This window comes from Ixodes scapularis, unplaced genomic scaffold (assembly GCF_016920785.2).
Source record: "Ixodes scapularis isolate PalLabHiFi unplaced genomic scaffold, ASM1692078v2 PGA_scaffold8__174_contigs__length_109621045, whole genome shotgun sequence".
Classification (NCBI taxonomy): Eukaryota; Metazoa; Arthropoda; class Arachnida; order Ixodida; family Ixodidae; genus Ixodes; species Ixodes scapularis.
In genome coordinates, this window is record NW_024609883.1 from 45,617,814 (window position 1) to 45,638,212 (window position 20,399).

At 44.5% G+C, this 20,399-nt stretch overlaps 1 protein-coding gene across 1 annotated transcript; it reads right to left on the reverse strand.

The window, feature by feature from the left end:
• Positions 1-1,405: 1,405 nt before the first annotated feature.
• On the reverse strand, positions 1,406-2,990 carry LOC120843215. The gene has a single exon (XM_040214492.1). It carries the CDS (start codon positions 2,988-2,990, stop codon positions 1,653-1,655), a length of 1,338 nt encoding a protein of 445 aa, XP_040070426.1. The 3' UTR covers positions 1,406-1,652.
• Positions 2,991-20,399: the final 17,409 nt, after the last annotated feature.

The following is a 20,399-nucleotide window of genomic DNA, read 5'->3' on the forward strand; positions in this document are numbered from 1 at the left end:
GCATCTGCCGTGCAACGTCGACGGCGGAAACCAGAGAGTTGTTCAGGGATCGCGCCAACTGTTTCTAGTGCCCAGTCTAGTCTTCTAAGTATCATGCGTTCGAGAACTTTTCCAAGGCAGGAGGTGAGTGAAATTGGTCGGTATGATGACAAATCTTCTACCGGTTTGCCCGGTTTGTGGATTGGTATGACTTCGGAGTTGAGCCAAGCATCCGGCAGTGCCGCCGTGCTCCAGACTGAGTTTAGCTCCTCCAGTAGTTTAGGCAGCATGACGGGGTCTATGTTGTTTAAAGCCTGGTACGTTATCCCGTCCGGCCCTGGAGTGCTTCTACGACGGGTGGATCTTCTAAGTGCGTGCTGCAGTTCTTTAAGCGTGAAGTCGTAGTCTATGTTGGGCACTTGATAAAGGGGGGTCACTGATGAGCTAATTTGAAAGCCTGAAGGGGGAGAGATTGGACGGGAGAATTGATCGGCCAAAAGCTCGGCAGTTCGTGCTAATGTAATATTTTGCGATATAGCAAACGCTGAGATCTGAAGCCGAGGAACTACCTCCGATGCGAGAGCACGTGCCATCCTCCAAGCCTGTCTTGCGCCACCGGGAGCACCAAGAGATTCACATTTTTGTCGCCACTGTTTTCGCTGAAGTCGGTTAGTATGGCGGCGGAACGCTGCGTCGATTCTTCTATAGCGCTGAATGTCCTCCATTCTTCTTGTACGTAGCGAACGATTTTGGGCTTGCCGTCGGCGGGCCCTCAGCTTGAGGTAGAGGAGGTCAGGATTCGGGCGGGAGACCGGGACCTGGACCAGCCTCGTGGCGTCATATAGGGCTTGTGAAATAGCCGTTGTAAGATCGACGTTTCCTTCAGAGAGAAGGTCCTGGAGGTGAGAGCGATATTGGTCCCAATTGACGACTCTGCAGGTCTTATGTTTAGCGCTTGTAGAGCTTGGGGAGGAGATAATGATCGGGATATGATCACTACCCCAGCTGTCATGTTGAGGTTGCCATCGCGCGCTGAGTTGTGGTGTAGCGAAGCTGAGGTCAAGGACACTGTTGGAGACCCCCGGTCTGACAAATGTTGCGGTTCCATCATTCAGTAGAACAAGCCCTAGCGTGTCCACTGTGGCCTCGAGCGCAGATCCGCGCGTCGTTGTGTGCTTATCTCCCCAGGTGTGATTATGGGCGTTAAAGTCTCCCAAAAATAGTACGTTTTCTGAGCAGCGCAGGCATAATCTTCATCATAATCGTAGGGTCCCATTTGGTTCCCGGACGGACGTACGCACAAACTATGGTGGTGTCGCAGTCCCCTTTACGTATCGTTACACCGGTGAACTCAGCAGCATCGTCACATAAGTCTGTCAAATCTATTTGATGTTGATCCAGTTCTTTTCGGACAAGTATCGTGGCTTTCGGCACTTCGTTCTTCGTGTTTTCAGTAACTGGCAGTAGGCCCTGATAAACGACGTATGGAGAAAGTCTGAATTTGCCGTATTTTATACGAGTTTCTTGAAGGGCTAGGACGTCGTATCGGTTGGTCTTTAAATGTAGGCGTAGATCTGAGAGGCGTTGTTGTATGCCGTTAGTATTCCATTGAAGCACTGTTGGACATGCAATATTTCGGGTGCGTCTCTTTGGGTGGATGTTGGGATGCAGCATTATGCTATATTCAGCAGTGGGAACGCTGCCTGAACGAAACCGCATAGAATGTGTGCCCACGAGGCATCAATGCCATCAAGATAAGCGCACGCCATTTCTGCTGCTATTCTGAATAATTTTATCCAATTCGCCGTAGGTTTTTCCGGAGCATCTCGGGGTAATCTTTTTGAAGAGTCAGCCGTTGATGTTGGTTCAATATTGGTGACTCCCGTTGAGTGTTCAGATTTTTTGATAGATGCTCCGTTGCATGTCGACTTTTCAGTGCCCGTCGGAATGGTGACACCGGGTTTTGGCTTATTAGACGTTGTTGCAGAGTTGTTGTTAGGAGGTCTTTCGATATTTTTTTGAGGATTGGTCTTGAGTGCTGCGGCATAGCTTAAAACCTTATCGTCAAGGGCTGGGGGTTGCCTGTCCTGCATTGGGGCTTCTCCACTTTTCTTGGAGGTGCTGTTGGCCACCACATTGAGAATGGGTTCTGGTATGACTCCCAACGCCTGCTTTACAATAATTCTGGCAGAGCGGTAGTCAACGGCATTTCTCTTGGCGTACGTGACGACATTTTGCTCCTCTCTCCATTTCGAACACGCTGGAGATGTAGCTTCATGTGCTTCTCCACAGCTGACGCACTTGATCACTGTGGATTTACATTTGGTGTTTCCCGTGGTGTTAGTTATAGGATGCGGCTCTGCACAACGAGAGCATGCGGAAGAACGTGTGCATGAGACTGCAAAGCGCCCAAAACCACCACAGTTGCGACACTGGATTGGACGGGGTTTGAACTCCGTCACTTGGTGTCGTACTCGTCCTAGCAGCACGAAGCTTGGCAATGGTGAACTGTTGAATGTCAGCTTTACGACACCTGTCACCCCAAGACGACGTACTCTGGCTATGCGGCCATCCGATCGCAGGTTTTCTAGAAGTTCAGGATCTGACAGTTCAGCATCGACATTTTTTATGACACCAATCGATGTGGGGCCCTCGAGGGATTGGTAGGCCCTGACAGAGACACCACAAAGTTCAGGAAATTTCAGCAGCGTCCTTGTTGTTTGTCCGTTGCGCACATCAACGGCGACGACGTTGAGGCGCTCGTTGGGGCGGATCTGAAGGATGCACTCTGGACAGAGCTTCTCTAGGGCGTTTGAAAGCCTCAAGCTGCTTAAAGTTGCTAGCTTTTGGTCAGGCTTCGTAGCGGCAAAGATTACTGTGAGTCCTTCACTGACGTTCGGCTGTTTGCGAACTGTTCCCGAACTCGAAGCAGAGTCGGACAGTGTTTTGTGTGAGCGCTTACGTGATCGTGAGTTGTTCCACTCTTCGTTGTTGGTGTTGCTTTCATCCATAATTTCGACCCCGGTCTCAGACGAGTTCGCTACCGAGTCGGACGTCCAGAACTTGGACGCGGTGTCATGAGCATCGTGAGTTGAGTCGTTCGGCATGCAGTGTTGTCCAGGGGTGATGTTTGTGACGTTGGTGGCGGCGCTTTCAATGCTCTGCTGTGGAAGTTCGATCGTGGAGCCGGGCATCATGATTGGGGTCTAGAAAAGACCACCTTACGAGTGGCTTTTCACTGGCGACTGCTCGGACGTCGCCGGTAGTTCTGAAGCTTCTTATGGTCGGTCTTTGAAGGTCACAGCTGGCTATAGGCTACCGAAAAGGCTGTCGAATTGACGGAACGAAAATTTTACGTCCTCAATCTCAGGCACTTCTTCTTCCTCTCACAACTCAAAAGCGAACTGTGAAATCTCGCGGTCGTGACATGCTAGGGCACCGGTGCGATGGCCCCAAGCTTCCGCCGTGCTTTTTAAGCACACCATAAAACTTGGCATTCGCAAGTGATTATAAGTTCCGTCAGTGCGCTCATTGGCCACGAACACGAATTAAAATATTCGTCGACGAATTGATTGTTGACGAGCGTACACGTCCGAGTGACGCAGTTTTCGTGTCCAATGCGTGAGATGGGGACGGCTCCCGTCATTTTGACCTTTTTAGACATTGCAAAGAGGATATTTAGAACCATACACACATGATGATAACATCATAGCGTACTGATGTTAATGAGCACAAAACGACCCCAGCTAAAGAAAATAAATATTACACTCGCAAAAAATAATTATGTCTGTAACTTGTTAATTACAAAGACGAACACACCTCCGAGCATCTAAGTTTAATAGTATGTGTTGATGCAATGTTATATAGTAGGTCCTTTCATATTCGTCATTTGAGCAAACGCCAGCTTGTCACCTGAAAAAAAAAAAAAAAACACTGCAATCAAGTGCAAGCTAATGCAACGAAAGCACGTTATATCAAAATCTTCAGAACTGCCAATTCGTAAAATCATCGATTAGTACAAAAGGTTAAAGATCGCCGGCGCTCCCTCGCTAAAAGTTGCTATGAATATTCGGTGACTCAGCGCTGAAACAACTTTCCCTATGCCCTACACGCTACGTATACCTTTCGTTTCAATTCTCAAAAGTTCAAACTTTCAAATGGAGCTAGAAAAATGCAAAAATGTTATCTTAAAAGCTCTATCGTAAAATCGATGACCAGCACGAAACGTAAAGATCGCAGGAGCTTCCTCGTTAAAAGTTTCGGTGATTATGCGGTTACCTGGGGCTGAAACAACTTCCCCAAGGCCCAACCATGCGACGCATATATTTCGCATCGATTCTCAGACGCTCCAACGTTGAAACAAAGCCAAGAGTATGCGAAAATTTCACGCTAAAAGTCTAATCGATCACCGAACACATCCGGGAATCTGAGCACCTCTGTGGTGATATGACTGATGCTGCCACACAGGTGCTAATATCTAGAGCGATCTTGCTTAGAAAAGGTATGAAGTCGCATTCTTTCAGATCTTCACGCTATAACTGCGTCAGAGAGCACAAAGAAGCCCGAAATCGCCGGAAAGCAGCGGCACATCATGACTCCGCGCACCGAACAAACTCACAACCACCAGCTCTGGGCGCTGCCATCTTACCGGTAGCTGCCATCTTACCAGCCCATAGCAACCGAGTAGTCACTCGGTTGCTATGGGCACGGTGCCAGCTCGGCTCGTTGCTATGGTACCGCGTTTGACCAATCGCGGTGAGAGGCGGCGCAGGGAGAAGCGTAGTGCTACTCTGGCAGCTATATACCGTCTCTAGGGGCACCCTCCCAGCTATGAAGTGGCTCCGGGTGCTCGTAGCGTCCTTTGCGGCCCATCGTAAGGCGAAACAAAGCTTAGGTAGGGTTGCCTAAGCCCACTCTCTGCCCGTCTGCCCGTAAGTACGCACACGGAGCGTGATCACTTCGTACAAGACCAATGGTTACCTGGTGTACCGAGCATGTAGGTCGACCGTCCTTCAAGTGTAGTGGCGAACTGAGAAGAACATCCGTCCTAACCTAATGGCGATCATCTATATACCTGAAGCGCGTACCAAGTCGTGACCAACTTCCAGCCGGGATTTTAGCCTTGTACGCCTTCCGCATTTTTTTTTCTTTCAGGTGTTTGAGCAAAAATTGGTAAGTATTGACAACAAGAAATAGTCCGGTTCTTCGCGTTATCAGTAAACTTTGTGTCACACTAAGACGTGATCTTGCTGCACGAAGATTCGTAGACCCTAACCGCCTCTAATCTTGAAAATGGCTACGATACGTATACCTCCGCGGATAACATGATGTAAAACACTCGATCAGGTTTTTCTCTGCGTCTGCGGACCCTACAAGCTTTATGTCAAATAGTCCAGAGTTTTTAACCTCAACTTCGCATTCCATTCCTAGCTTCAAGCCCATCACTCAAACACTGGCGGATACGCCAACGATCCCCGAAGGACTGTTTCAGCTCATGTTGTCCTCGACAGTACCACTTTAAGGATTCTTCTTTTCGTTTTGTTTCTCAGATCAACACACGGACATTATGGACTCTGGTCCGTAATGTCAGTGAAAAAGCGTATTCGGTGCACTTGCTGGCGCACACGGAAAAGCGTATTCGGTGCACTTGCAAGCGCACAGAGTACGCAGAGTGGCGCTAAGCATTGTTGCGTTGCTAGACTTTAATGCAGTACATTGCCTGACCTAGACAGTTTGTAAATACCTCTTTGATGTGACCTGGCAAATACGTTCAACCTAGTGTCTCTGAAGAGGTGCTTCGCAGCACATATTGTAATAGATGCCTCCTTGAAAACCATACTTCTCCCAACGCACCATGACATTGTTAGTTTGAACTATTTACAAATCTCGGTCATATTAATTTTCATAATTTTAAAACCCTATCCCCCCTCACCCCCCCCCCCCCCCTCCATTTTCCCTCACTCAGGTAGCGACTTGTTCCGTAGATGCAGAACCACGTATCTCCCGACTTTTTCACTTCTTCTCAGTGCCTCAAAGCAAGAAGCAGCAGCTATGGCACATTTCGAGTGCATCTGGAAGCAGCCATCTTTCCACTACACCCGTTTGGTCTTATGTTTCAAACATTAACGCCTTCCGAAGGTATTTATTTAGTTGGTGAGCATTGCAATAGACCCTTTCCGAAATTTTGAAATGACACATAGATTATGCGCAGCCGCCATTAGTTGGTCTCATCGCTTCCGGCGTAGAGCCCGTGATTGGTTCCGACTTCGAGCCGAGCACTCGCGGAGCACTCGTGTGGAATGCGCTTCGATGCGAACACACACCAAATACTGACGAAGCGCTCGTGTCCAATGCGTGCCCACAGTTCATGAGCAACTAATGGCGGCCGCACATAATCTATGCATAACTTAGGAAAGGGTCTATAAACTGTTTCCGAAATTGTAAAATTCTGCATTGATTATGCGCACCCACCATTAGCTGGTCTCATCGTCTCCGGCGTGAAGCCCGTGATTGGTGCCGAGTTCGCCCGGAGCGCTGACATAACACTTGTACGGAATGCGCTTCGATCCGAGTACAGTCGGAATGCTGACTAAGCGCTCGTGTACAATGCGTGCTCACAGTGGATGACCCACTAATGGCGGCCGCACATATTCTATGCTTAATTTTGAAATTTCAAAAATGTCTATACTCACCGACAGCTAAAGGAACGCAGGGCGTGTCTCATAAGGTTAATAATAATAATAATAATAATAATAATAATAATAATAATTTATTTGTGTAGATATTTCTTCGAATCAAGGCACGGGTCTGTCAAAGCCAGTAAAGGCTTCTGGGACAGCACCCTACAGGTCATAGTCACAATATCCCCACACACAAACAGTATCAAGCTCATCATCCAGTATCTACTCTCGAATTAAATAAAATATGATGAAAAAAAAACATACACATAGGTTCAATAACTACACTGTGATGCAATAAATGAATATGTAAAAATAAAAACCATACACGCGCACACACACTCACGCATAGGTGTGTTGTTCGATTGAAACCTTGGAGCACTTGTTTGAGTTCTTTTAAAGAGTTCACACCATATATGGTTTCTGGCAAGTCATTGAAGGTTGAAGGCACATAAAAATTGCGAACACGTTTTCCATAGTTCGTGGCGATAAAAGGCACTTTATAGCGTTCGGTCCGACGAAGTGATCTAGACACTGTGTGAGGCTCTTTATAGTCATCGTTCCAAAAATATTGCAATACAACAGTCTGAATGAATAAATCATATAATAGTGGCAAACCTAAAGTTGTTATTTTTTCTTCTTCAGTTTGTGACGATGAACAGTAGACAATACTCTTAAACATTCCTTTCAAAATTGAATCAATTTTTTGGCACCATATCACAGACCCATGCCCGAAAATTGTTATGCCATACCTTAAAACACTGTACGCTAACGCTTGAGCTATCATCTTTTTGGTTGATATAGGAATTAATGATCTTGTATTATAGAGTAAGCAGGACACCTTTCTCAGTTTTTTACAGATATAAAACATGTGAAAATTCCATGACAAAGCACTATCAAACTCAGTTCCTAAATACTTAACCTGATCTGCATAAGGCACTGGGCAGCAGTTGCTGTCTGCACAGTCAGACGTATGCATGCCAAGTGGATGATCAAATGTTATAATTCTTAGGGGATTATGAAAGCAAATAAGTTTAGTTTTTGATATATTTACCTCAAGACAATTTCTTTTAAACCAGTCAAGTAAGCAGCACGTGTCTTTTTGAAGTAGCGTCATTGCTGTAGCATAATCAAGAGGGAGCGAGAGCAACACCGTGTCGTCAGCGTATTGGAATAGTCTACATGTGGAGACAGCGTTGTACATATCGTTGACAAACACATTGAAAAGAAGAGGTGACAAAATAGATCCCTGGGGGACTCCAGCTTTTAAATTTACTTTGGAGCTTCGTCTATTGTTTATAGAAACTACTTGTGTACGGCCGCTCAAAAAGTTTTGAAGTTGAGAAAAGAATGAACCGCGGAATCCAATTTTATGCAATTTTTTAAGTAGAATGCTATGGCTGACCGTGTCGAATGCCTTCGCCACATCAATAAAAAGTGCACACGCGACTTGACGCCTTTCAAAAGCAAGATGCAGTTCATCAGAAAATCTTCCAGAAGTGGTTGGTTACCCCGGCCACTAACGAAACCATACTGTCTAGACGATAGAATATCGAAGCTATCTAGGTACGACGTCATAGTATTGAGGATATGTTTTTCTAAAATTTGGACTATACAAGGTAAAATTGAAATTGGACGGTAATTGTTAAGTTTTTTACGCTCTCCACCTTTGAATAAAGGCTTTACTAAGGCACTCTTCAAATCATCCGGAATTTTCCCATTGGAAATGAAACCATTTAACATATAAAGGAGCACGTGCTTTATAAAATCATAAATTCTCCGTAGGTCTTCTGCATCTATACCAGGGGACTTGTTTGATTTAAAACTGAAAAGTGCAGTTCTAATATCAAGCTCCGTCATCTGAGGAAGGAAAGCCGAAGAAGCATTTGAGCCTACAGTCCCTGCTGAAAACAGAGCGTCATCCCGGGCTACTCCAGAGAATTTAGCGAAGAACGCATTAAAGTCCTCAGCCAGTTGCGTTGTATCGTGTCCCAATGCTTTCTCGAGTGCATGATCAATTGATTTATTAATCCCCTTGCCTCGTAGTTGATTCACCAAACACCAGGTATGTGATATATTTGACCTTGCTTTAAAAAATTGATCTCGAAAATATTTTCTTTTTGCCGAACGTATCAGCGCGTTTAAACGATTTCGTGTACTGCGGAATTCTGTCTTTAACTGAGAATTTTTTGGAGAACGTCGGCATCGTGCCCAAAGGGCATCTTTAGACCTAATTGCTAAGAGAATGTCATCAGTTAGCCAGTCGTGTTCGTTCCGACGTCTCCTCACAGTGATGACCTTTTTTGTTTGTATCTTGTAGGCACAAAATTGATCTCTAAACCTACTGTAAACGTCGTCAAAGTTATCACTAGATAACAAAATGTTCCAATCATTCGCCCTAACCAAGTTATCAAACTTCGTTCGATCAATTATTTCAATTATTTTTGTTGTCTCTTTTGGTGGTTCAACATTGAGTTGTGGCATAAGTTGAGATGCCACGAAGTAATGGTCGGAGAGTTTTTGCTCAATTACTGCTGATATTCGGTGCGCGTACATTAATATGATCAAGGCATGACGCCACAAGGTGATCCTCTAAAAGCTCTTCTCGGGTAGGAGCAAGAATTAAACCCTCAATACCAAATAGTGCCAATAGGTTAAGATAATCACAAACAATAGACTTGGCGGGTTTAAGCGTGTCAATTTTAAAGTCGCCTATTAAACAAATATCATCAATAGACTGAAAATTGTTAAGCATAGCTCGGGGTTCGTTCAAAAATGTCGAAGGATTACCTGACGGAGGCCTGTAAAAAGCTAGCAACATCAACGACCACTTAGAATTCGATACATTCAGTGATAGTGACTGGCAACTAAGAAAATTCTTATCAAGTTTTTCAACACACCAGATATCTTTAACAAATATAGCAATCCCTCCCCCTCGTCCAATTTTACGTGTTAAAAAGAACGGCCTATAACCCTGTATCTGGAATTGATTAGAGAAGTCTTTAACATTGATTTCTGTCAGTACAAAAACATCGAACGATTCTATTGTATCATTCACAGTTGCTATAAACTGATCCCAATATTTACGTATACTCCTAATGTTCCCATGAAAAACACCAAGAGCGCTATCACTCAATGGGTGCAAGAAGTCTTGAAGGGACGAGAAATCCGAGCACCGACAAAACTGTACTTCCATTATTCTAAGTCGTTTTCATGTTCGCAGAACCGTTTAGTAAAGAGAAAGATTAAACAATCTTCTCTAGGTCGTCCAGCCGATGGATACGGACAACTGGAGAGGATTCGGTCTTCTTTGTGAACAGCTTGCCGTTCTTGACCCTTGTGAACTTGTACAGCCTTGCCTTTGCTCTCTCACGTACCCTCCAAAACAGTTCCTTGTTCTTTCGGGTTAGGTTTTCGGTGACGAACAGTTTTGGCAGTGACCCGATGGCTGCAAAAGTCCGCGGCTTTCCTCTTGCGGTGAGCCATTGCTCTTTGACTGTCATCGAAGAAAATCTAATCAGTATAGGCGGAGGGACGTCCCGCCGAGATGGTATACGGTGCACTGTTAGAATGTCTCTTGGGTGGAAGTCAGGAAGGCCAAGTTGACTGGCTAACTCGCCCACCACAACAGGAAGATTTTCGTTTGCGGAATGAGGCAGCCCGTGAATCTGAAGAGACGATTGAACTGTTCGCTGTCATTGAGTTCCTCTTGGAGGTGTTGAATGGTTTCAGACTGCTCCGCTATCACTGTTCTTAAAGATGTAGTTTCAGTGCGGAGCTCTGTTGTTGAGGCGGAGTTGGTGCTGGCTGTCGATAGTAGGGAGTCATACCTGTCTGATAGAAAGTCAATGAACTTCTGAACCTCCGTTACGGTGGATTTGAGGTTCTCCACTACCGGCTTTAAGGTCAAGAGTTGATCCATCTTGGATGGTAGATCAAGGAGGGACTCAACATTTGTCTTGAGTGAGGCTAGACATTCCATCCTAGATTCAAGTGATCGAAATTGGTCACCCGACAAGGGAGATTCACACTGAGACACAATTTGGGAATGAATCAGCCCCACTATTTTGTTGTCGGCAAAGTTGGCAGCGCCCGACCTCCCGTTTACCAGCACCCATGGTTATGAAGGTGCTTTCCGCAACACCGGAGCACATCTTCCCCAGGTGACCCGACCTTTTGCAGTCGGTGCAGGACATATGGCGGCCATCGCTGACAATCTTCTCGTGGCATTTTGCACATTTTGATGGAGATTGAGAAGACATGGGTGAATAGCGATAGGAAACAGGAATAAATACCGTGCTTCCTGACACGCAAGTCGTCCTGTGGTTTTGAGTCCACTCGAGAAGTACTTCGTACCCAGAAAGTGGCGTGGAACTGGCGATGGATGCCAGGGAGGTTAGGTCAGTTAGGTACGGTTACGCTGCAAAAGCTCGCCCGGAGCAAGCGTTCGATGAATGACGATGGTGACCTGGTTCTGTTGACGCCAGGACTTGACTTCTGTAGCGAATTGCTTGCAGGCTGCTGATGAGCTTGAAATATGATGAATAACTGATAGAAATTTGAAGAGCAATCGAAAAGAACGACTGCTCTCGGGGACTTCTTCTTCTTCATGATAATAATAATAATAATAATGACTTTATTTTCATCTAATGATGGGTGTGCTCAATAAAAAAAAAGCTGCAGTAGACAGGTTGACTGGTCCACGGCCCTTACACTGGTCAGCAGCAAGCATGCGGGAAAATACAGAAAAGACAAAGTATACAGTCCGACCGTTGCATATCTATGGTTTAAATTTGTGCAAACCAAGGTTCACCCAAGTGCGGAACATAGAATGAAAATAAAAATCAAATACAAAAATATAAACGCAGGTCCTTGAAAGTTAGACTTTGAAAATCAATACTGTCAATGCAAATGTGGGAGTGCGAAATTTAACATTTGATAGTCATAGTTTGTTTGTTGCGTGACCATCCTCCCTCCATTCTTCTGCATTGTGGGTAGAATAATCTTGCCTCGCGAATGGTTCTTCGGCTTAATCCTCGGCCAACACCTCCCTCTCATTGGCTGCTGAGAGATAATGAGATGCTCTGAACCCGACACGCCCTACATTTCTTAAGCTGTCAATCGTGTATTATGAACCCAATTATGATATTTATTGGTACCGATAGACGCGCATATATTCATAACTAACTTCAACCCTCCTAGTCTCGTTCATGCTCGTAATAGACGGTAAAAAAAATGCAATCTAGTTTTATTCATTTGTCTTTCGCCTGGTCACTTCGCTAAACGTAGCGTTTTCCGCTTTACCGCTTTCAGGCTTTCAAAGCCGGACGTCGGTTGCAGACGATAGAGGAAACCGCGCATGCGCACTAATGCGAGCGTAAAGCAGCCCGCGGGGGGAGCGGTCTGCTACCATTACTCAAAGGCCTTTCTAATTACCGGAACCAATTCAAAGTTCGGCAAAGCGAGAAAGAAAGTCAGAATTAAAAGAAAGAGAAAAATGAAGCAAAAAAGAGGAAAGAGGCGTTCGGTTAAAAGGAAAGAAAAAAGGAAGAGAAGGGAAAACCTCGCCGTTTTTCACGCCTGCTAACACTTTTCTTTGCTTTCCGTTTGTGTGCCTAGATTACGGAGTGTCTCAACTGTATGATCAAGATCACGTGCGCTGGTCGTCTGGAAGCCTTTCCTCCTTTCCGTCCGCTTTCCTAATCGCTACAAGATAACTTCACGCATGCGCTCTTGCGCCAAAAATATTGGGAGGAGGCGGTCGCCATTAAATTGCAAGCGCGCTCCGTGGTTTTAGTTGCTTCCTCTCTTAAATCTAAGCTCCCTAGTTTCCGTCCCTTGCTTGGTAGCCCCCTCATGGGTTATTTACCGAGCGTTAAAGAAAGTCGACGTCTCGAAATAAATATATATATATACCTATATAAACAAACATTCGCCTCACTCTGATATGAACCTCAGTTGTTGCTACGAGCACATGCTCGGGCAATCCAGCGATGTCAGTTTACCACGTGACTTCGTGCCCCGCGCGCGTCACTGCGCCGAACCCTTGGGTCACGTGACTTTTTCTCGGCGTTGGATTGGCTCCGATAGCTCGTGACGTCCGATGCGGTCTATCTTAGGGCGGGGCGGTGTGTAGATTGTGAAGGGTACGTCGCGGAGTGTGTTGTGGACCGCTTATCCCTTTCTTGGTCGTCCTTTGACAGGGTGCTCAGACCTTTTAGCGTAATCTTGGAAGCTTTTTTTTTTTTAATTTTATTCTCGTGATGAGGTCTGTTAATTAAGGGAAAGCTAATTAAACCGCACTGAACCGAAAAAGAAATGAAGACAACAACATAAAAACTAGGTAACTGGTCGGGTAAGTATCGGCATTTTGTTTTAACTTACGGCTGCGTTTTTTTTTTTTTGTTTTTTTTTGTGTTAGTGTGAATAAGATTAAGTATGATTCATTTTTATTGACAGATATTACATGCTCGAAGTTGTTGAAGGTAGGAGTTACAACGAATCAGAGCGCGTGGGCCCTAGGACAGAGGTGGGAAAAACTGATATAAAATCGCACGAAATTTAGAACTAAAAAGAAAAAAAAATAGACCCACAGAATTTTTGGAAAAAACGGAAACATACGCGAGGGGTTTTGGTTTACAGATATCAAGAATATATACCTTGAACGAAACCCTATTTGACATTTTTGTTTTTTATCTATTATCATATTTAATATTTTTTTATTAAGATCTATTAATATTTGCATGTTCCGAAATTCGTACGTTTTTAAGCTAGCTTCTCGCCGGCGTGTTCCAGCCTTCCAGAATATTGCTTCACTGCCACACAAGCGTGCAAAAATAGCATGCACCAGCTGTTGAATCACGTTGGATAATTATTCATTTATTCCAACAACAGTGTATATTGATTTGATCGCAATGATAAAAACATATTAGTAGTAGATTTAACATCATTCGCATCCAATTCTACCATCATTCAAAACAGATTTAAACGCAGGGATAAACGTAGTGGTATTAGCATCAGAATTTAGGGCCACATGCAGGGTCTCAACCCTATGCAATATTATTTTGTTATAAAATATTTCTTAATTTCTAATATTCCGAAGCAAAAATAAAATTATATGAAGAGGACAATAAGGGTAGTAATCAATATACGCGTTATATTTGCATGCAAGGCCACTGAAAGGCGCTTCCGTAAAGCCCTTTCTTGAGAAAAACAAAAATGCTCGCCAGGTGGCGCAAGACGCCACCCAGTTCAAAATGGGTCAATCGTGTTCATATATCCGCCAGTTCATTCGCCTACTTACTGCACATCCTCGGGATTTGTCATTCAGTACAAAATATCAAACAAAATAAGAAGTCTTGGTCAATTTGTTGATTCTGTGTTGAGGGCCTTACACAATACTTAAAACTAATGCTTGTGCGTATCATTTCCTACTCATAACGCAGTCGGACCGGCCCCTTTCATAGAGGCAGTGTGCCTAACTACAAATCAAACAGAAAGAGATAGACCGAAAACGTAATATGGACGATGACACTCCTCCAGATTTTGCACGGCTGCTGAAATATACAAAAAAAAAAAAGACATCGAGGACGCTACATTAGAATTTTTCACGCGAAATCTGTCTAAGCTTTTGATTAACAACTTTAAGCGATTCTAAACAATAAGGAAAAAAATCATATTTATCTCTTACACTTAAAACCCAAAGAGACGAAACTATGTTCACCGATGTGTGCGCAAATGTATTGAATATCTTTCCTTGTCATCTTCAAGAGCACACCTTGTTTTCAAGCATGTCGTTTCATCAGAAAAGATAGTATATTTGTTGCTGAATAAACAAATAAAGGAAGATCCATTGGTGGATTCTTGGGGAATGTGTTGGCATGGCCGTTGAGAAACGCCACACACGTCTTCTTTGTAAAACGCTAACGCTGACCCCTTCACTTTTTTCTAGTAGGTTTTCAAAACTTGAGAACTTGATATTTGTGAAGTAAAAAAAATAATTTCCAAAAGCCTAATTTGAAGTTCCCGCGCGATCCGCGCCAGTGCAGTGACGTCAAAGAGTGAGTCGTCCTGCAACTCGAGTATCTCTCACACCTCCGAGCCGTACCGGCCCGAAGTGTCGTGTTCGACCGCGTTCCGCGAACAACGACTCTTCTTCGTGCGTGACGCGTATCACTCTGAGCAGACGACGCTTCACTTTCGAGTTTGAAGTTCCTTTAAAAGTGCCCTCCGGAGCGTTCTGCGATGGTCTATTTATGGCGGTAACTCAATCTGCAGGCCCTAAGGATCCTAAAAATCATAAAATTACGCTCATGCGCGGCGGATTTCCCTCTTAAAATTGCTATCAAAGTCCCCGGCACGCCTCCCTTTCTGAGATGACCCCGGAAAACGGGAGGGGCATCTCTTTACACGTCAGCCAATAGCAAGCGAAGGATTCCGGCGTCACTGTGCGTCACCAACACGGCCGACCGCCGACCCGCGGAGGAATCTCTCCGGACTTTGTGCTCGGCAGTCGTCGTTCGTCGCACCGCACCGTCGCGCTGCTACTACAAGGCGCAGTCGCATTCCACAGATGACAAGGAAAAGTGTGACTTGTTGACGTGGAAGGATCGCAAAGCTGGCTTCGGAGTCGGGATTCACGGGAAGAAGGAACACGTGTCCCGCAAACGCACGCCTGCAGACGCCCCGGGAGGCAGACGAGCCGACGCGCCGACGCATCGGCTCGTCTGCCTCCCGACGGGGAGAAAACATAGTTCGCTGGTTTTGGAGCGATAATTGCGGACTATGTTTCCCGCACCACAATAAGTTTACGTTTTTCTCAAACTCTAATTTACAACGAGCTTAAAAAGTGTGGCAATAATAACGTTCGCATTCACCGCGAGATGAAGCATTTCCATTGGTCAAGTTTTAGCGATGGGCAGAGAATGGGGGGTTGTCTTTCGAGAGAAAATAGTCTCGATATACTTCTTCTGCCATTTGCTTAATAAACGGTTTTGTGATCTAAAACTTTGTATACATATTAAGTTGCACCTACTACGCAATATAACAACATAAACAGACGATCGCAGAAAGCTCCGGAGGGCCCCTTTAAGCCTCTTCCAGCGACCTCAAATTCTTTAAAATGGTGTGAGATCGAAGAAAACGCGCAATGTTGACTGCTGTGAGCGGCCTGAGGGGTTACGTCGTGCCGGTTCTGCGTGAAAGGCTGCTTCGGCGGAGTCGCAACCAAAACTACGTTACATGGACACCAAACTCAGTTGTTGTGACCGTTTGACGATTTGCTTTTCGAAGTCTCAGAGGTCATAGAACGCCTAGAAAAAAAGGGAACTTCGTCCGATTCCCCGACTCACCAATCATCCTCGGTGGTACATGTACCGAGCGCCGCGCCGCCGCCATGTTTTCCGAGGGAGGACAAAAAGCCAGGAGGTGACACCACTCCTGACTCCGATTTTCAATATTTCAAAAAGAAGGGCCGTAGTCAACACCACCTAGACAGAAGGCCTCCCTCCGCATGGTTTCCTCTTCCTCTATGAAACGTCATCACAGTCGGATCGCGCTCGGTCGGCTATTGGACCCGAGCCCGACCTTCGACGCGCTGACTGGCCACGAGCCGCAGCCGAACACTGACGCAGCACTCGTGCCCAATCTCTCGCCTCGATCGATCTGACTATGATGACGCGTGTGGAGGCCTTCTGTCTAGGTGGTGTTGCCGTAGTGCGTTCACAATTGCCTTAAAAAAAAGACATGTTTTACGAATGCAGTTATTAAATATTATAAAAATGTCGCTTACAAAGCTTCTAAATTTCATAATCGATTACGTCACAAGTAAAAAGGAGTGAGGATGTGAGAAAAGGGACAAAAAAGTGCCACAAATTAAAAAGAAAAAACGCGCGCGCGTGATAAACTTTTTTTTGCGTTTTTTTTTTTTTTTGCAAGTTTGTGATTACAACTTACATCGTTTTCGACAAAAAAAGAAATACCTTTGGGGTGTCAGTGCCCCTTTAAGGTGTATTCACAAGAGTAAGAAATCCCAGAGATTTGTCCCCGGCACGCGCATCACATGACGAAAACGCCAGGCTTTTGCATATCTCAAAAGCCTAACGTTTTCGTCACGGGATGCGGGCGCCGCGAAGAAATCCCCAGGATTTGTCCCTCGTATGAATACCCTCTTGCGGCATGCGTTGCCTGACGCAAGCCTTCGCTGTTCACCGGGTTCCCGCACGCGCATTGGCTTCCGCCCCGTGACGTCACCTCCCTTGTCCTTCACTGCGGTCTTCCTCTTTACGCGGCGCGCTTCCCTTTCCACTGCCTTGTCCACAGACGGACGCCATCAGCTTCTCCCTGTCATGTAAATACTAATGCTAACGCATTAATACAAAACATTTAAAATCTATCTCAAGATCGCGCGACCCACCGCCCAATTCAGAGGTTCAGTCATATTTGCCCATACATTAATTTGTTGCAAGCTAGCAGGTTTACGTGTCTGTGAATTGTTATTGTTTCGTCTAGTTTTAACAGCTGCTGTGGCTCTATTTGAATTTATGGATGCAGTGCATTTTAACTACATTTTTGAAAAAAAAAAGAAATAACGCTAAATTTAGAGGTAGGAATCATAACTTATAAAGTGCTACGTCCTTTTTTAGGGATTTCTGTCTTAATTCACAGAGGGGACTACTCACTTTTTTTTCATAATATATATATATATATATATATATATATATATATAGCTTGTTTTTCTAATCCGCTCGATTAAACTCGATCCTATTGAGAGCGTTATTGCCAAAAAGAAATCGAAAACGTTTCCCTTTTAATATAGCGTCGTCTGCAAACATTCTGATAGCGTTCAGGCTTGTTTTGAAAATGCTGATACCACCTCGACTTTATTCGAAGCCAGGTCTGTCTTTCAAATTCTTTCGTGCGTGAATATTTTCAGTTGGCACGAATCTTCATGCCTACTTGCTTCACCGCTCAGAACAAAACAAAAAAAAAACAAAAAAAAAATCCCCAAAACAAAACAAAATTTAACACCAGTAAGAACAATCTTTTGATGGCGCACAAAGTCAGATCCCAGTTGGAACCAGGCATGCGTGACATCAACACCGACGCCCGGGAATCCGAAATACAATCTCAACAATAAAGATGCCTTCTACGATCAAACACAGACGCGATAAAAAATATCACAAAAAAAAAAAAAAAAACTAAGCGAGGAAGGCGGCGTGGAATAAGAAAAATGAATGTGTCTAGGAGAGGCAAAGTAGAAGCAAGGCATGGACAGAACTCCAGAAACACCAGCCGAATTCCGATCTTCATGTCAGGTGTTGGAGAAGACAGGAATTTTTCAACTGCCGAATATAAAATGGGGAGAAAAAAAAACAAAAAAAACACCGACAACGTTCTTGCGCTTTCGAGTTTTCACGTTCTTGTATCGTCTTTTATGTCATGATTGGCAGGACCTAAACTCAACCCTATAGATATTCTTCTCTCTCTCACACAACACTCCCTCCGAAGCTTTCTCCGCGAACTCCATCAAAAAAGGGTGTAAAGGGACGAAACACACCCGAAAAGGCAGTAACACACAAAAAAGTTTTCTTCGCGACGAGGGGAAGATAAGAGTAGCGCGTGTGCAAAACGAAACACCAAAACAAAAATCTTGACGAGAAGAGAGTTTGTCGACGATAGGAGGAGCCAAGGAAACGAGAAGGGCGGAGCTAACGTGACGTCATTGGTGTCGTCAGACGCGATGTAGCCAATCAGCGACGTCACGCGTTTTCGCGTGTTTCTTTTTTTTTTTTTCTTCTCCTGCGGTTGATGTTGTAAATGTGCTATTCCGTGTTGCTTGCTCTGGTACGTTTCTTAGATTTCCGTCGGTTTCTCCGAGATTTATTTGCTTTTACTTGTCTTTAAAATAGTACACGGAATGTTCTGCCGCCGGCGACGTTATCTTTGCTCCGTGTGCGTTGGACCTGTGCACGAACGCGGAGTGCGGTTTGAATGCGACTCTTAAACGAAAGAATCTTCTTTCCGTTTTCATTTTCTTGTTGGTTTATGGTAGTTTATACTTTCGGTGGGTTATGAAAGGTCAGCAAAAAAAAAAGGTGAAATATCTTATATTTCGCGTTTTTGAATGTATATCTTCCTTCACCGACTCCATTTCGACATCAAGGAAAGCTTTATTAGACGCGACGTCTGCCAGTGAAATAAAGCATCCGTCAGTTGTTGTGTTATTTTTACTTTTGTTTGTTTTCTTAAAACTTCGTTTCGTTAGCTTGGTCGTCGCACGCAGTTGAAATTGAAGGAGCGATAAAAAAAAACGTAGTGACAGTTCGGACGTAATTACTTCTCTCGTTTCTTCGAGTATTGTAAAGTGCAGCCAATTGGTTCGATCCAATGTTCTTGTTTACTTGTTTTGTTTCTGTGTTTGATTTGTTATATTTATTTGTGCTGACGCCACATGAATTCGATCTGGTCGCAATGTCTTCATGTCTATTTACTCGAGGGAAAAGGCGTCAAGCAGGTCATTTAACACGTCTCTCCCTTTTATCTTATCTGCCACCTCCTTCGTTGTTTTCGTTTACTACTCGCCCGCGATATTTAACCTCGGTTCGTCGAACGACGTTTCACCGACAGGTCATTTCGTCAACACGCGACGCTTCATCGACAATATTTAAAAAAAAAAAAAGCGCAACGAGAGACGAACAAGGAAGACACACAGACACAGCACTAACTTACAACTGAACTTTAGTTCCCTAGTCACTTCGTATACAGTGTTTTTTTTTCTTCTTAAGATTAGCGGATATGTTATGAAATAGCCGTGAAAGCTACACTTATGTTTGTGCAGGTGAGTAATTCGCCCAGGGTGACGTAGTATAGGGGTCTAATGGTAACGATCAGTCGGCAAATGAAGTAAATTTGTTAATGAATTAGTGAAAATAGACATTGAGTTCCAATTCGAAACTTGCTGAGCGTCATCGAAAACCACTAAATCATTTTGAGAAAGACATTTAGCGCGTAAGAGCCGCGCTAGTGCGCTAAAGTTGCCACTCGGGCGGCAGGAGCAAGGCTATACGATAACTCGCCCGCGCGATTTCTCTGTCTCTTATCAGAGCCCCAGCCTTGTACCTGCTCCATGAGTGGTAAATTTAGCCTACTAGTACTCTTTCTACGCGCTCAAAGTCTTTCTGAAAATGACTGACTTAGTGGCTTTCGATGTCATTTAGCAAGTTTCTGATTGGAATCATATGTCTATTTTCACTAATTAAAAAGTTAATTACAAATTTTACTTAATTAGCCGACTGATTGTTACCATTAGCCCCCTATACTGCGCCCCATGGCCGTACGACTCACCTGCACATACCGCCTAACTGAAGCTTTGGGTTCAAAAAAAAGACTGTTCAGCTTAAAAAAAAAAAAAAATTGTATATTACAGTGTAAACAAAAGAACAAAAAAACAAACGAAAAAGAAACAAGCCAATTAAGGAACTGATACATGCCGTTAAAAGGCTAAAATGATGTTAGATAACTCATCGACAGCAAAACAAACTTCTCTCTTTGGTCGAGGAACCCTATACGTTCTTTACCTATACCGTATCTCCCGAGTAATCTTGTCTCTGTTTTTGTTTAGTACGTTAAACTCAGTGAAGATCGGAGCACAACCACAATCCCTGCAGTGCACACCGAGATGCCTTGATGTGACCGTATCTATGATATGTCGATGTTCCCTCCAACGCTCATTCAGGCAGCGGC

Excerpts from the sequence above, each read along its gene's own strand:
- LOC120843215 (XM_040214492.1), bottom strand. The coding sequence starts at position 2,990 with ATGGATGAAAGCAACACCAACAACGAAGAGTGGAACAACTCACGATCA.